Below are 16,973 nucleotides of genomic sequence, written 5' to 3' on the forward strand. Positions count from 1 at the left end.
TAATAAATGTATATCTTCATATAATTCATTACATCAGCAGCAGAAACCTTGTGATCAGTTCATCGACGGCTATTGCGTTACAGGGGAGCCGATACTGATATGAATGTGTCTTGCGATACTTACCGAGATCGCCAAGTTGCCACTTGTAATCTAAGCCCTGCGTCACGCTTTCAAGTATTTCGATTTCCTGAATTTCGCCATCCCTGGATCAAAAGTCCAAAACTCGGCCCCTGGCACTTAGCGAACCGGTATATAAGGTTGTGTGGTCGCGCTACGGGGCATCTCCTCTCCAGACACCAACAGTCGAACATGATGAGGCAGGCCGTTCTGGTGCTGGCGCTCGCTGCCTGCGTGTTGGGTGAGTGGCGTCGCTGCAGGACATATTTTTATCTCTGTTTTACGATGTCAGGACATGCAGCCATTCCTACAGCTTCTGCTGCTCTGTTCGTGTCTCGAGCTAACGTAGGGAAATGATGAAACAACAGAAATAATGTTTTCGCAGTATAGGACCTAAGTTTTCCTTTTTTCCCTATCTTTTTTAAGAGAATAATCTACGTACTTTAATGTTCTAGGATATGAAGTGTTCCGTGTATATTTGAGCAGCAAACACCATATAACGTCTTTAGAGTAGTGGACGTCAACGATCCTCTCAAAAACTTACATACCGCATTTATGTAACACATTGGGAAGTTAATTCCACTTCGAAATGTTTTACATTTTGATCATAATTAACGAACTGAAAAATTATTACACACTGATTCCTTCTCACTTCATAACCAGAACGTCAGTACCGATGTGGGCCAATTCTAGCTTTTAGAAGGAGATGAGAAGTTCAGTGGGGTCGTGTCCCAATGAGAATGTTCTTAGTGGCGCCAAACGAAGAAACTTCCATTAAGACTAATAACTGCTGAGGCAGAAGATCCCTGCAGGACTGACCACACACCTGGTGTTAGTCCCAGCACCAATAAGTACGTACTTGTGCGACACTTAGTGTCGACAGTTACATTCAAAGAACGATTTAGTCGGGCAGTGCATTAGCTAGAGTCAGCCATTAATATTTTATACAGCTTTGTCCAATAAATGTCGATATGAGTAGTGAGACGGTATTCTCACCCGGCCAAACTGATGTCTGGGCAGCGAATGAAGACTTGGCTCCTTTGTGCAGTGATCTGAGATTTATTAAGCAGTATAACATCAGTGGCTTTACAACAGTGATGTACGAGACACTTATCGTGTTGACGTTAGCCGTACGATCTCCACAGTGTCGCAAATTGTGGCAAGTAGGTGAAAAGCTGATTTGATGACGTTGAGGAAACGCGATCTATTTCGACGATGCAGTACTGTTATCCAGAGACTTTTGGTATTTTAGTCATAGGAGAATACGTAACCTTCCATTCGGAGCGAATCTGTCGCCGGTTGTATTGATGTTAGTTAAGCAAACTAAAATTTTTTCGAATTGTTTTCTTGATTTTCTTTTCCATAAAGGAAATAATATTGTAGATTAAGTAATTATAATATTTATTTGATTGAATTTAAATTAATTCGAAAACAAAAACGGAGAAAATGGGGAGAACAAGACGGTCGTATTTATAATATGCCTTAAAATTTTTATATTTGTTGTAAGAACTATGTAATATTAAAATCGAGAAAAAGTATGTAATGAACGACGAAGGCAACATCATGTTATTTATTTATTTCTGGCTATGTACCAACAAGCAAGGAAAATACCACACAATTCTCGATTTACGATAAGGCTTATGTAGCGTTAAAGTGATAGAATTAGTTGTAGAGCACATTTCCAACTTGAAGAGCGTTTATACTTATTTGTGTTTATCCATGGGAGATGGGCGATGCCCACAGGTCACTGAGTGTGGTTTTAATTCTGTTTCAGCTGCTGAGCTGCCAGTCCGCCGTATTCCACACAGCGGACCCCACAGGAAGTTTGGCCTGAAGCACGGTCGCATCACCGGTGGCTCAGATGCCTCCCTAGGTAAGTCGCTCCTTCATGTCGTGTTGCGTACTCCATAAATACCAGCGAGCGATGCGGCGCATTTTGTGGCACATTGGACTCACCTCTACGTCCAGTTATACAGATTTAGGCTTTCCGCGATTTCTCTGACTCCATTGAGGAAAATGCTCCTTTGAAAAGGAACATCCGATTTACTTCCCCATCCTTGACACATTCCGAGCTTGTGCTCCGTCTCCAATGATATTAATGTGGATGAAACCTTAAAATGCAATTTTCTTTCCTGTCGGTCTTCTTATGTACTAAGTCATCATCCACCAATTACATTATATAGTTCTGCCCTGGGATAGACACTCGTGACATGCATTTATTTTTGTCTTCTGAGTCGTGTGGTCTGCTTCCTTAGGACTTCCTCTGCCGCGCCAGCCTTTTCAGATATACTTCAGTCTTTGCTAAAGAACTACTTATCTCCATGATATTCATAATAAGGAAAATTTTGAAGGGGAATTAAAGTTCAGGAAGAAGAAATAAAAAGTTTGAGGTTTTCCTATGACACGGTCATTCTGTCAGAAACAGTAGAGAGAAACGACGTCGTACAGAAGGACAGAATCACAAGCATTCGGCCTGTATGCTGGTTATGGGACGAACTCTTTCATTGCCGGTATTGTTGACGTTGCTTGCTGGTACTGGTCGACGCGCTGAGCCGGCGTTCTGTGTGTGCAGGCCAGTTCCCGTACCAGGTGTCGCTGCAGTGGGTGCAGCTGGGGCTGGCGTCCCACACGTGTGGCGGCTCCATCGTGAGCGCCAGCGCCGTCGTCACCGCAGGCCACTGCGCCGACCCCGCCTTCATCGGACACTACGAGGTGAGTACGAGGCTGCCTCACGTTTATCAAAACGGAAGGCAGTAAGTAATGATGAAGTTATCATTAATGTAGTTAAGTAAATACAGCCCATCTCTATAATGTACTGCTGCGATGAAGGATGTTAGTACATAGCCTGAGGTGACAAACGTCATGGGATAGCTTCTAATACCGTGTTGATCCTCCTTTTGCCAGGCGTAGTGCCACAACTCAACGTGGCATGGACTCAGCAAATCACTGGGAGTCAATGCAGAAACACGCTCTCATGCTGAATCTACAGGACTCCATAACGGCGAAAGCGTTGCCGATGTTGGACTTTGTGCACGAACTGACTTCTCGATTATGTTCCATAAATGTTCGATGGGATTCATATCAGGCAATGTGGTTCACCAAATCATTCGTTCCAATTGTCCAAAATGTTCTACAAAGCAATCACGAACAACTGCGGCCGAGCGACAGGACATATCGTTGTTTAGAAATGAGAAATCTATGAATGGCTGCAAGTGATCTCCATGTAGCCGAATATAACAATTTTCCGTCAATGATCGGCTGAATTGGTTAGAGAACACAGGCAACACCATTGTGGAGCCACCACCAGTTTTTCCAGTGTCTTATTAACAACTTGGGTCCATGGCTCGGTGGTTCTTCGCCACACGCGAGACTTACCATCCCTCTTACTAATCGATCTGCCCATGTCATTGTTTTCCGGTCGTCTAGGGCCCATGCGCTGTGGGCGACAGCGTGCTGTTAGCAAAGGCGCTTGAGTGAGGCATTTGTTGCCATAGCCCGTTAGCGGATACGTCCCACATTGATTTCTGCGATTATTTCACACTGTGTTACGGGTCTGCTAACACTGCAACTTGAAAGGTGGCTACACTGAGTCAGAGCGCCAGAGATTGCGCCAAAGATTACTATTCCGCCGCCTCCACTGGTACAGTAGTAGTTCAGAGGATGTCGAGGGTAGTTGTTGTTCTGTTGGGCGAGAGAGTTGATGCTGTTCGGTTAGTGTAATGTATAGATGGAAGAAGTTGCAATTGGCAGATTGTATTTGAGAAAGGAGATGGGCTTTTGATTTATGATGCTGGTGTAATGGAAAATTTTTGTCAATATATAATGAGGTAGAAAGGTATTACAGTTATCTTTAATGACAGTGCCTCTTGCTTACAGGTACAGTCAACAAGGCATCTGGCTCGTGTTCATTTATTACACTTGTAATTCTGGTTTCTATGTGCGATTGTAGTATTTCTGGTTTTTCAATTAATTCATTGTAAATGGTGTTTAAAATATTTTGTCGTATTGAGAAAGAAGCGAGCCAGATACATGTACGTTGAGTCACACTACCACACACAGAAAAGTTACACTTGTGCTTTGTTGTTTCTTAGCTTTTACAGTTGCAGGGGACTTAATTATTCAATTGTGTTAATGGAAATTCCTTGTCACTCTTTATTTTTATTTTATGCAGTCAGATTGCGTGCTAATAATAGTCAGGGCCAACCGGTTACGAGACTTCGTAACCGGTCACACAGCTACTAAAATTATTGCATTTATTCATTCATATTCTTAATTAAGCCCCCATGCAAACTCTACGAAGACACCGGAGTTCTCGGTCATTAGTGAGAGGTATTGTTAGAAATTTGGTATTCCGAGCACATTATTGACCATGTGTATCTGGGAATATTGAATTCCCTAACGATTTCCGAAGTGGAACGTCCCATGTGTCTAACTCCATCTACGATTCCACGTTCAAAGTCTTTTAATTCCCATCGTGTGACCGTAATCACGTCGGAAATCTTTTCACATGGATTACATGAGTTCAAATCAGACTGTGTAAGCGATAGTACATGTGTGCATATCGGTATCCAATGACTTCTATCATCTCAGTGTGCTTCACCCTTCACTGACAACTGTTGGAATCATTTTTGTATTGCTTATTGGGAATGGAGAAACTTGCTTTAGGTCTTTGGCTACACAACAAATTTTACGGTCCCATGTTAAGCAACACAGAATGTCCTACCGAGCGAGGTGGCGCAGTGGTTAGCACACTGGACTCGCATTCGGGAGGACGACGGTTCAATCCCGTCTCCGGCCATCCTGATTTAGGTTTTCCGTGATTTCCCTAAATCGTTTCAGGCAAATGCCGCGATGGTTCCTTTGAAAGGGCACGGCCGATTTCCTTCCCAATTCTTCCCTAAACCCGAGCTTGCGCTCCGTCTCTAATGACCTCGTTGTCGACGGGACGTTAAACACTAACCACCACCACCACCACAGAATGTCCACATTGTGTTCTCAATTGCGCTGGGTCATACTCCACATGAATGAGACCACTGTATGCGTCGGTAAGTCATCTGTCCAATTGTTGCGTCGAACAATTGCATATAGTTCCTGAAAGGGTAGATATGTACTAGATAGTATAACATTACTCTAGTCCCCTAGTGCGTTCGAACGCCCTGACAGCTAATAACTGTTCTAAGAAACGGAAATAACTCTCTCTGACTGCGTTGCCTTCTGTCGTGTGTTTCAGGCCGTGGCTGGTATCAACTCCCTGAACTCCAACGGCCAGAGGGTGCAAGTATCCCAGCAGGTAGTGCACCCAGACTACGCGGAAGTTGAGTAAGTGTCACAGACAAATTCTATATTAAGCGTGGTGTGAACCTGTCTGCGATGAATACGTTATAGCCTGTTAGTCTTGGCGGTGCTGTTCTTAAGAATGTGACTAAGAGTTGTAATAATGGGTTGGTTCTGATTACTCAGAGGTATCCTCGTGTGGAGTTTGGAAACGGTTTTCATTCTTCTGTAGAGTTTTGTTCTCCACTGCTGACGGCGAGTTACCAATCATTTAGTCTTATAACAATCGTTAATAACGAATGTGCAAATTGTTGCTCTGTCTTTAAGGATTCAGGACTCTGTTTTTGGTACATTGTATGATCATGAGTTGCGTACCAATATGACATGTCTGCAATAATCGTTTTTCAACTGACGATGGATGTTAAATTTAATTTGTCGTTTGTTCTACAGTAATGTCGCCATCAACGACATCGCCGTCTTCCTGCTGCAGTCCAGCTTTTCTCTGAGCGGCAACGTGCAGGCCATCTCGCTGCCCACCGCTGGATCCGTCCCCAGTGGTAAGTCAATCACCTCTTCCGGCATGGTGGATATTTATATATATAAAAAAAAAAGTGTGGACGCTGGAAATTCGCGATTATTTTACTCGTTTTCTCGTTACTTCTTCTGATGAATTTGAAACCATCAACAGGAATCAGAATTTTTCGTCCTCTTTGCTAAAGCTGATTAAACTAAACGGAAACCCGTCTTGCGATCACGTAGCGCACTACAGGAGGGTTTACGGCTAGACCTCGTTTTTTACAGCTGGTTCGACGGCGACTCTGTCCGGCTGGGGCAGCGTCAGCACGGGTATCATACCCAACTACCCCGACATCCTGCAGTGGGTCGACGTCAGCATCATCGGCAACACCCAGTGCGCGCTGCTGCTGGGCAACAGCCCGCTCAACGATGAGAACATCTGCACCGGCCCCGTCAACGACGGCATCTCCGCCTGCTCGGTACGTAGCAGACCACTGCAAGCCACATGAGCCGTGGTGAGCTAAGCGTGTTAACCCTTCCGCGGCTGCTAGGGCAGTCCAGCCTGCGCGTCCGAATGAAGGGTCCGCGCCTCGCCGGCGTGCGGCTGCCAGCCTCACGACCTCAGCAAGGTGTATCCACTGGAGGCTAACCACTTGTTCCAGCGCTCTAGAAACACGCTCCAATAACATTCTTTGTAAAATCGATATCACATGGTAGTCACAATGGTTGCAATATTTGGTAACCACGAAAGAGAATATCATGTCTAATCCAAGCATTCTGTTATAAATTTATACCGGCCTGAGAACAAGTAAGATTAGAAAAGTGATAGTAACATTTTTCTTTGTCGTTGGAAATTTTTGAAACTTGAGATTTACGTTAGCAGTATACGTGCCTGTAATCTACTATTGCAACATTTTTTGAAACATCAGATACGTGAGTTGCGTAGGATAATTTATGCCGTGTCACATTATATCTGTTTGTATCATGTGTGCTTTGTAGAATTCGCTATCGAATTACAGTTATTTGGCCGATCATGCCGTTTTCTGAAACTTCCTGGCAGATTAAAACTGTGTGCCGGATCGAGACTCGAACTCAGGCGGAGTTACAGCTGTGAGTCGTGCTTGGGTAGCTCAGTTGGCAGAGCACTTGCCCGCGAAAGGCAAAGTCCCGAGTTCGAGTCTCTGTCTGGCACGCAGTTTTAATCTGCCAGGAAGTTTCATATAAGCGCACACTCCGCTGTAGAGTGAAAATTTCATGCCGTTTTCTGTTCCACGCACCCGAGAGTGTACGTATTTTGGTGCACTATAGGGCGTTAGTAACATCTAATACGTCAATTCATTAGGATAATTCATGCTCTTCAGATTATATGTATTTGTGTAACTTTTCTTTAATACGTTAGGAAATCAAATTGTACGAGTTCGATGGACTCGTATGCAGAAAGGAAACACGAGCAGGTGAAAGCTGTAGCGCTTTCCGACATAACAAAGAAATACCGTTAAAGACCGTGTTGGCATGAATGCTGGAATGGGATCAACAGGAGTCGCCAATCTGTTGAGTATGTTTACCTCCACCTCCACCTGCACCGAACCGTCAGGCCTTTCTGCCTGCGGGGCGTAAGTGAATGGCCTTAGCGATCAGTCCGCTCATTCACGCCCATATCTACCTCAGCAGGTGCCATATTAATAATATGGTTTTGTTCACTGTTTCGTCAGCATACGCTGGAGTTTCAACAAGGGAATTCTTTGTGACATACGGTCTGGTAATTCTGGGTGAAACGAGTGATCAGCCTGAGAGCTGCCTTACAGACCACCTGAAATACTGAAGTTTCATTGTCTCCGCTATATATGAATGTTCGGAGATAAATAAATGTGGAACAACTAATAATAAAGAAGTTAGCAGTTATTGTAGAGCGCAGTGTGTGTCGTAGAACGAGAGTGGGTGTGCTGACCACGTGACTTGGTTTTCTGCAGGGAGACTCCGGCGGACCGCTGGCCCAGGACGGAGCCCTCATCGGAGTCGTGTCTTGGGGCATCGTGCCCTGCGGCTCTGCTGGAGCGCCTTCCGTCTTCACCAGGGTATCTGCTTTCTTGGACTTTGTCAACCAGTACGCCTGAATACGTCGTGCTGCAATTGTAATCTGATCTGAGACTCGAGTAATAAAAATACTCTAAAAATATCTCTGCGTTCTTCGTTATTGTGTGCTGTTTAATCCCCAATTCTCCTACGTTGTTGGGTGAAACAGGGAAACACATCCGGTTTCAAAATGAAACCACATACTTCACTTTTAGGTTAACTGGAAAATTGTATTACAATATCTTCTGCTGACGTTTTCTTCCTGTCTCCATTAGTTTCAATTCACACTGCAAAACAAGTTTGGCATGACTCATTGACTCATCTAAAACATATTTCTTATCTGCATTAATGGAGGGGAACGCAGCCAGCAACAAAAACCTTTACAAAAGCTGTATTGCATTGCCACGAGAGGTTTCTGGGTGGTATGCCCATTTTCAGACGGGTATATACAGGGTGTTTCAAAAATGACCGGTATATTTGAAACGGCAATAAAAACTAAACGAGCAGCGATAGAAATACACCGTTTGTTGCAATATGCTTGGGACAACAGTACATTTTGCCGGCCGAAGTGGCCGTGCGGTTAAAGGCGCTGCAGTCTGGAACCGCAAGACCGCTACGGTCGCAGGTTCGAATCCTGCCTCGGGCATGGATGTTTGTGATGTCCTTAGGTTAGTTAGGTTTAACTAGTTCTAAGTTCTAGGGGACTAATGACCTCAGCAGTTGAGTCCCATAGTGCTCAGAGCCATTTGAACCAACAGTACATTTTCAGGCAGACAAACTTTCGAAATTACAGTAGTTACAATTTTCAACAACAGATGGCGCTGCGGTCTGGGAAACTCTATAGTACGATATTTTCCACATATCCACCATGCGTAGCAATAATATGGCGTAGTCTCTGAATGAAATTACCCGAAACCTTTGACAACGTGTATGGCGGAATGGCTTCACATGCAGATGGGATGTACAGCTTCAGCTGTTCAATTGTTTCTGGATTCTGGCGGTACACCTGGTCTTTCAAGTGTCCCCACAGAAAGAAGTCACAGGGGTTCATGTCTGGCGAATAGGGAGGCCAACCCACGCCGCCTCCTGTATGTTTCGGATAGCCCAAAGCAATCACACGATCATCGAAATATTCATTCAGGAAATTAAAGACGTCGGCCGTGCGATGTGGCCGGGCACCATCTTGCATAAACCACGAGGTGTTCGCAGTGTCGTCTAAGGCAGTTTGTACCGCCACAAATTCACGAAGAATGTCCAGATAGCGTGATGCAGTAATCGTTTCGGATCTGAAAAACGGGCCAATGATTCCTTTGGAAGAAATGGCGGCCCAGACCAGTACTTTTTGAGGATGCAGGGACGATGGGACTGCAACATGGGGCTTTTCGGTTCCCCATATGCGCCAGTTCTGTTTATTGACGAAGCCGTCCAGGTAAAAATAAGCTTCGTCAGTAAACCAAATGCTGCCCACATGCATATCGCCGTCATCAATCCTGTGCACTATATCGTTAGCGAATGTCTCTCGTGCAGCAATGGTAGCGGCGCTGAGGGGTTGCCGCGTTTGAATTTTGTATGGATAGAGGTGTAAACTCTGGCGCATGAGACGATACGTGGACGTTGGCGTCATTTGGACCGCAGCTGCAACACGGCGAACGGAAACCCGAGGGCGCTGTTGGATCACCTGCTGCACTAGCTGCGCGTTGCCCTCTGTGGTTGCCGTACGCGGTCGCCCTACCTTTCCAGCACGTTCATCCGTCACGTTCCCACTCCGTTGAAATTTTTCAGACAGATCCTTTATTGTATCGCTTTTCGGTCCTTTGGTTACATTAAACCTCCGTTGAAAACTTCGTCTTGTTGCAACAACACTGTGTTCTAGGCGGTGGAATTCCAACACCAGAAAAATCCTCTGTTCTAAGGAATAAAACATGTTGTCTACAGCACACTTGCACGTTGTGAACAGCACACGCTTACAGCAGAAAAACGACGTACAGAATGGCGCACCCACAGACTGCGTTGTCTTCAATATCGTTCACATCACTTGCAGCGCCATCTGTTGTTGAAAATTGTAACTACTGTAATTTCGAAAGTTTGTCTGCCTGAAAATGTACTGTTGTCCCAAGCATATTGCAACAAGCGGTGTATTTCTATCGCTGCTCGTTTAGTTTTTATCGCCGTTTCAAATTTACCGGTCATTTTTGAAACACCCTGTATGTTTTCTGCAGCGGTAGCTTAACAGACGTTCTTATGCAGGGCAGGAGCGGATGACGGGCTGCTGACGAACGTAATACTGTAGTAGCACAAGGTTAGCCAGCCACAAACGGTTACGGTAATAAGATAAAGCTTTCTTAAAAGCTGCCTGTTCTCCATTAACAACACGTAACTGAATAGCAGCCACGGAATTCAACAAGGTGTAGCGTGGATAAAATAAGACTAATACTTATTATGTATGTTGCACTTGGCACTGAAAGAGAAGCAACGAAATTGAATTTACGAATCGGAAGCGAAAGTTCTAATCTGTTTTACAAGGGCGTACTGAAAAGTAATTCATGCGAATATTTTATGTGAAAATCTTAGAACTCTTTTAAAGAAAACAAACGTTATTAACATACTGCATCATCATTCTTAATGTCTACGTATTTATTTCTCACAGCATAGTCAAATTCCTCCCAACTAGAAACCGGTTTCTTGATGTCGCCACTGTCGAATATTTGTCTTTGTTGGCAGAGCTACAACTGCACCTTTTCTTGCATCCCTTCATCGCTATTAAACTGATCCATCGGAGGTGATCTTAAAGTTTTGAAAAGAGAAGAAAATCGGATGGGGTCAAGTCGAGAGTGTATGGGGGATGATCGATGTCAGTGAACACAAGGCGTCGTGTTGTTGCACATGTAGCGCTCGTGTGTGGTCTGGCATTGTCATGTTTAAGGAGGGGGGGGGGACTCGTGTGTAGATGAACTCTTCAAATTCCATAATCGATTCCGAAACTCGTTTACAGCACTCTGTTTCTCACGCACCAACATAGTTAAGTTAAATATGAGTATGTCCATAGGACACGCTACAATTCGAAGACCTCTAGTGGCAGAAGACTGCAAATACGTATGTAGATATGAAGAATACATCTGTAGAGTATCAATGATACTTGTTCTATTGAAAATGCTTTAAGATGTTTCACATAAATTTGGTGGGACTTCTGTTCAACGTGCCCTCGCAAATTATTGTCATGATAATCAACTGATACATAAATAATCAGTACGCTATTTAAAACAATAACAACACCATGAATGCAAACAGTATACAGAATTCACCTTATCTTATGAGTACACACTGCAAGGAAACATTTTTTCGTTAATATATTTCATGAAAACACCGTTCGAAAGCAGAGAAAGCAAAGAAATGCACATAACTTCGTTTCCGCACCGCAATGAAAAGTAAAATGTTTTCAAACTAGTTAGGGAAAGGAGTAGTAAACGGCTACTTGGGCTTTCCGACCGTGGCGTTTCTGACAGTATTGTGGGTGCCGCAGTTATCGAGAGACTTCCGACCGAGTTGGCGTTTCCCTACCACTGTGTCCCCCACTGCTGACGTACGCCAGTTATTCACCAGCAGTGGATGTGTTCCGTGTAGTGAAGAGTGTCGGTGGTGGCAGTATCTATGCTACTTGACTTCTGTACACTGTGAGTAATGAAAATGATTACAAGTGGGTGCTCAGAAAACGTGGTGGGTATACGAACTGGAGTGCATGAATTCCGCACGAAGCAAGTGTCGAGACCGTTTAAAAATGGCGAAGGGCAGAATCGTGGCTTAACAGAAACATTCTTGTGCCTCTGAAGAAGTACATGTGCATATTAAGAACTGAATGCGTAAATGCAGGGAAATAATCGACGAAGAAAAGGCAGGGCCTGTTTTCATAGTTTTTAAATGGGAAATTCAAGATTTGAAAGATAAAAGTTTAGATTTGGTCGCAAGTATGCCAAGTTATGAGAACTTCAAGACTGCATTGTGTAAACCAAAATGGAAACTTCTGCGGCAACCCAGAGTCCTGCCACTAGTTCATAAATTCAACTGAACGAAGACAGCCGCGCTGGGTAGCCGCGCAGTCTGAGACCCCTTGGCATTGTTCGCTCGGCTACCCTCATCGGAGGTTCGAGTCCTCCCTCGGGCATGGGTGTGTGTTGTCTTAGCGTAAGTTAGTTTAAGTTAGGTTAAGTAGTGTGTGAGCCAAGGGACCGATGACCTCAGTAGCTTGGTCCCATAGGAACTTACCACAAATTTTCAATTTGAGCGAAGACATTTGACGGAAATTAACTGAAGGTAGTAGTTTTATTGAAAATTTATAATGTTTCTGTCGTCGACAAAAGAATACTAGTGTTCGGTTGCGTAAATCCTATGTCCAGGAAATCCAATGGTTAAATGGAAGTGTACTTATGGACGGGACAGGTTTCACTTCGGCCAAAATCTGCAGAAGCAAATACAAGAACTGCGATTAACGGAGGAATACAGGCATACGGGAGAAGTCCGGCTGTGTCTCCGCATGTATGCTGGAGTGGCACAACTGCCACTTAATGGTGTTGATGAAGCGTGCATGTGAATAATGGAGGAAATGTCCAGTGGAGAAAATTCACAGACTTAATGGTCAATTAAGGGATGGAAAACTCTAGCTTACCAAATAAACTTGGAACGATTTTATGTAGAGGCTTAGGAACACGCACGCGGTCGAAGGATGGCATGGGAAACTAAACTCTTCAACAAGTAGAAAGCAACTGAATGCATACTTTCTGCTAAATAAGCTGAAGGGGGATTGTTATATTTGAAATTAAAAAAGATTCCACAGGCTTGCCTCTTCAAAAGAGAAGAAAAAGATACATAGATCTTGATAATATGTTAAAAGATGTAATAAGAATATATAATGGCTCGGGCGATTCACATGCTCTTAACAATGTCTAGCTTTCTAACAGTAAATTAAAAGAGAAATTAGCATTAAGGTAATAAGTCAAAATGTTCATTCATTTGCTGAAGTAATGTAGGAAAAAGAGGTAAAAATAAAAAAAAACGAAAAATAAGAAGGTAAAAATGAAAAATAAAGAAAACATCTGAACCTCCCTATGTAGTATTTCCACAGACAGTCCTGACCCTGAATACAATGTGAAGGGATGTTCTTATCACAAAACGGTCGGCAGAGTTTCCCCCACTGTTGCGGTTTCCTTTGGCTGTCACAAACCATAGGACAGATTCTCTGCTCCATGGAAGTGAGAGGTTTCTGATTTCGTGACTTTGTAGTAACAGTAAATTTCATGTTTTATGTCGACGTACGCCGGTCTTCATTAGCTACTACAGAACAGCAAAAGTTCAGAAATTTATTCAGGCCCCTCTGCTGCAGTATCTTCCTGAATCGATAATTCTGACCAAATGCACTCAGATTCTGCTGGGCCAACAGGTGGATCTTGCATCATAAACCCTACGTAGGAAGTCCGACATACTGGCAACCATTTAAGCCAGGATCCGATAGCTGATATTAGTCTAGAGAGTGTAGGAGAAGTGATAGGTTTTCTTCGGTTCAAAAATGGCTCTAAGCACTATGGGACTTACCATCTGAGGTCATCAGTCCCCTAGACTTAGAAACTACTTAAAACTAACTAACCTAAGGACATCACACACATCCATGCCCGAGGCAGGATTCGAACCTGCGACTGTAGCAGCAGTGCGGTTCCGGACTGAAGCGCCTACAACCGGTCGGCCACAACGGCCGGCCTCTCTTCGGTGGTGCGGCGAGTATGGTCGACAATTTGCAACATGTGGCATGCTCAACGCACTGTGGGCGCTGACAATGCATTCCAGTAGGAGTCTGGAACTGGCATCGCTGTTCCGAGGGCAGCCGGCAGCATGAGCAGTTACCGCAGAAGTTGGAGACGGCAGCAGGCCAGGCGAACCGCAGACGGTACGTCTGTGGTATCCACGAGACGGGCGACAGCAGGCGAGCTCACTTGGTAGCCCTTGGCGGACTGCTCAACTCTGTTCAGACTTGTACATAGCCAACATGTATGCAGGCTGCAATACATTTTAACAGGTGCCGTCGTAGGTGAACGGCAGCTGTGACAGTGGGAAGTCGCGCCAAACGGCCTCGATCAACAGCTGTTGTGGCAGCGTGGCAGTCCACTGGTGCACGCAGTACTTCCCACCGTTCAATGTTGACTAGCAGCATCTGAGACTCGCTGATTCCAGGTCGCAGTTCAACTGTTCGCAGGTTCTTCAGTAGAACTCTGCACATCATACTGGCAGCCAATACTCCATCGACCATACGCCACTACATGTGTAAAGTAAGTAAATAAACATGGAGGGGAAGGGCAGAGATAGGCATAGTTGATATTCCTGGTGAGACTAGTGCTGGTAACATGGGCAATCAAACTGTGTTAGCGCCATAAACATGAACATATGTGACACCATATGCAGGAAGGAGCAAAGAGTAATGAGAGTGATTTCGGCGTCATGTGTATTGAGTCAAACGGCTTCAGGCTAGGTCAGAAACTATAGGTAGTGGGAGTGACATACGTTCGGCTGACAAGTGATCTCTGGACTCCTGCAACAAAGAGGCGTGTGGTAAACCCCCCTTTAGAGGGGTCTGCGAGATGGTTTATTAATCATAAAAAGTATATTTAAGAGCTTGCGTGCTGATTCTCAAAAATTAGAGTCTAAAATTGAAAAGAGTATTAACGACTTATTAAAGCTGAGTTATTTATGATGACTCGCTAGTCTCGATTAATACATGGTCCACTCACATTAGTGTGACCACAGCCTAAGTTATGTTGTTGTTGTTGTTGTTGTTGTGGTCTTCAGTCCTGAGACTGGTTTGATGCAGCCCTCCATGCTACTCTATCCTGTGCAAGCTTCTTCATCTCCCAGTACCTACTGCAACCTACATCCTTCTGGATCTGCTTAGTGTATTCATCTCTTGGTCTATGATTTTTACCCTCCACGCTGCCCTCCAATACTAAATTGGTGATCCCTTAATGCCTCAGAACATGTCCTACCAATCGATCCCTTCTTCTAGTCAAGTTGTGCCACAAACTTCTCTTCTCCCCAATCCTATTCAGTACTTCCTCATTAGTTATGTGATCTACCCATCTAATCTTAAGCATTCTTCTGTAGCACCACATTTCGAAAGCTTCTATTCTCTTCTTGTCCAAACTATTTATCTCCCATGTTTCACTTCCATACATGGCTACACTCCATACAAATACTTTCAGAAACGACTTCCTGACACTTAAATCTATACTCGATGTTAACAAATTTCTCTTCTTCAGAAATGCTTTCCTTGCCATTGCCAGTCTACATTTTATATCCTCTCTACTTCGACCATCATTAGTTATTTTGCTCCCCAAATAGCAAAACTCCTTTACTACTTTAAGTGTCTCATTTCCTAATCTAATTCCTTCAGCATCACTCGACTTAATTCGACTACATTACATTATGTATCAATGTGAAATTACCACTCACAGATGACAGACAGTAGCTCCAGCAGTGAGGGATATAAAGCTTCTCGGGTGAATGCGGAAAATGGTACAACCTTTGTCGTAATACGGCAATGAAGAGATTTATCTGACGTCCAAATGGGCATGATCGTTCGCTTTTGGGCCAAGAGAATAAGCATTTCCGAAACGGCTAAATTTGTAAACAGTTCATTCTCCACCGTGGTTGAAGTATGCCTTGCATGGCAAAATGGCTCTATCCATACCAGCACCACGGCAACTGAGATGCCTCGTGGGTTATATATGATGGCTGTGGAGTTGAGTAACGCCAATAGACTAGCAACTGTTCAGCAACTCACCACCCAGGTGATCAAGAGGTTAACAACAGTGTCTCCTCAACGACCATTCTGCGAATGTTGTTGTATATGGGCGTCCACAGCAGATGCCTGGCTCATGCACCCATTCTGACTACTGTTCACCTGTTATGTAGGCTGGAATTTCCACGCCAATACCGCAAATGGACATTCACTGAGTGGCCTGTTCACATGAATCACGTCCCATGATCCATGGGACAGAGGCTGTTGGCATGTACAGCGTGAAACGTCTGAAAGTCAGGCGTAGACTGGAGGGGGGAGTATTATGGTCTAGGGTAACTTTTTGTAGCATTATTTGGGTAATCTCGTCATTCTCTAACAGAACATTAACAACGGATCGACACAGTATGTATCTATCCTTAGGGAACATGTCCACTCCAATATTCAGTTTGTTTTTTCTTGCCACGAAGGCATCTACCAGCACGGCAATGAAGTGTGTCATGCATTGGACACGTGTGGTTTGAAGAACATAAGGAAGAGTTTACAGTATTCCCCCGGCTATCAAACTACTCAGATTTAAATACAATGGAAAATCTGTGGGACCATCTCGAACAAACTGTTCGTGCATAGAAGGGAAAATTTGATACGCTGCAATATATAGTTGATGCGGACGGACAAGAAATATAAAATAATACCAAGAACATTTTATTAAATTTAAGGAAGAGATATCTGATTCCATACGTAGTTTAAGTAATGAAAACAAAAACGAAATCGAAACTGAAGAGAGGAGAAAAATGAGTATATGAAAGTCATTAACACTAATGTATCAGAACTTAAAGGGTCTGTTGAGATGGTGTGATATAAGCAAGCAAAATCAGCCTCTTGACAGAAAATAGTGATGCAGCAAGGCAAGAAGTAATAAGAGCATTTAAGGTTATCCATGCAGAAGAACTACGAAATTAGCAGTAAAGAATTAGCTACATATGATCCAAAGGACACCATACACCCTACGGTATTTTTAGAATCGTTTGAGGGATTATTCCCGCAAGACTGTCATTGCATTAATTTCGCTGCAGTTTAAACATCTTATGACTTTGAAATGTCATCTATGATGTTAAAAATGGTTCAAATGGCTCTGAGCACTATGGGACTCAACTGCTGTGGTCATAAGTCACCTAGAACTTAGAACTACTTAAACCTAACTAACCTAAGGACATCA

General features: G+C 43.9%; 1 protein-coding gene across 6 annotated transcripts in view; it reads left to right on the forward strand.

The window, feature by feature from the left end:
- The first annotated feature begins 201 nt into the window (after positions 1 to 201).
- The window catches only part of LOC126199559 (trypsin alpha-3-like), a 225,488-nt gene continuing 208,716 nt past the window's right edge, over positions 202 to 16,973 (forward strand). The window contains exons 1-7 of one of the 6 annotated variants that reach the window (XM_049936484.1): positions 202 to 358; positions 1,892 to 1,990; positions 2,690 to 2,829; positions 5,348 to 5,436; positions 5,842 to 5,948; positions 6,193 to 6,386; positions 7,878 to 8,083. In XM_049936484.1, the coding sequence (XP_049792441.1) occupies positions 310 to 358; positions 1,892 to 1,990; positions 2,690 to 2,829; positions 5,348 to 5,436; positions 5,842 to 5,948; positions 6,193 to 6,386; positions 7,878 to 8,021 (822 nt within the window). In that variant the 5' untranslated portion in view covers positions 202 to 309 and the 3' untranslated portion in view covers positions 8,022 to 8,083. Of the gene's footprint in view, positions 359 to 1,891; positions 1,991 to 2,689; positions 2,830 to 5,347; positions 5,437 to 5,841; positions 5,949 to 6,192; positions 6,387 to 7,877; positions 8,084 to 16,973 lie in introns of those variants that run through there. The other 5 variants (XM_049936491.1, XM_049936499.1, XM_049936507.1 and 2 more) reach the window with 5 other exon arrangements.

This window comes from Schistocerca nitens, chromosome 1 (assembly GCF_023898315.1).
Source record: "Schistocerca nitens isolate TAMUIC-IGC-003100 chromosome 1, iqSchNite1.1, whole genome shotgun sequence".
Taxonomy (NCBI): domain Eukaryota; kingdom Metazoa; phylum Arthropoda; class Insecta; order Orthoptera; family Acrididae; genus Schistocerca; species Schistocerca nitens.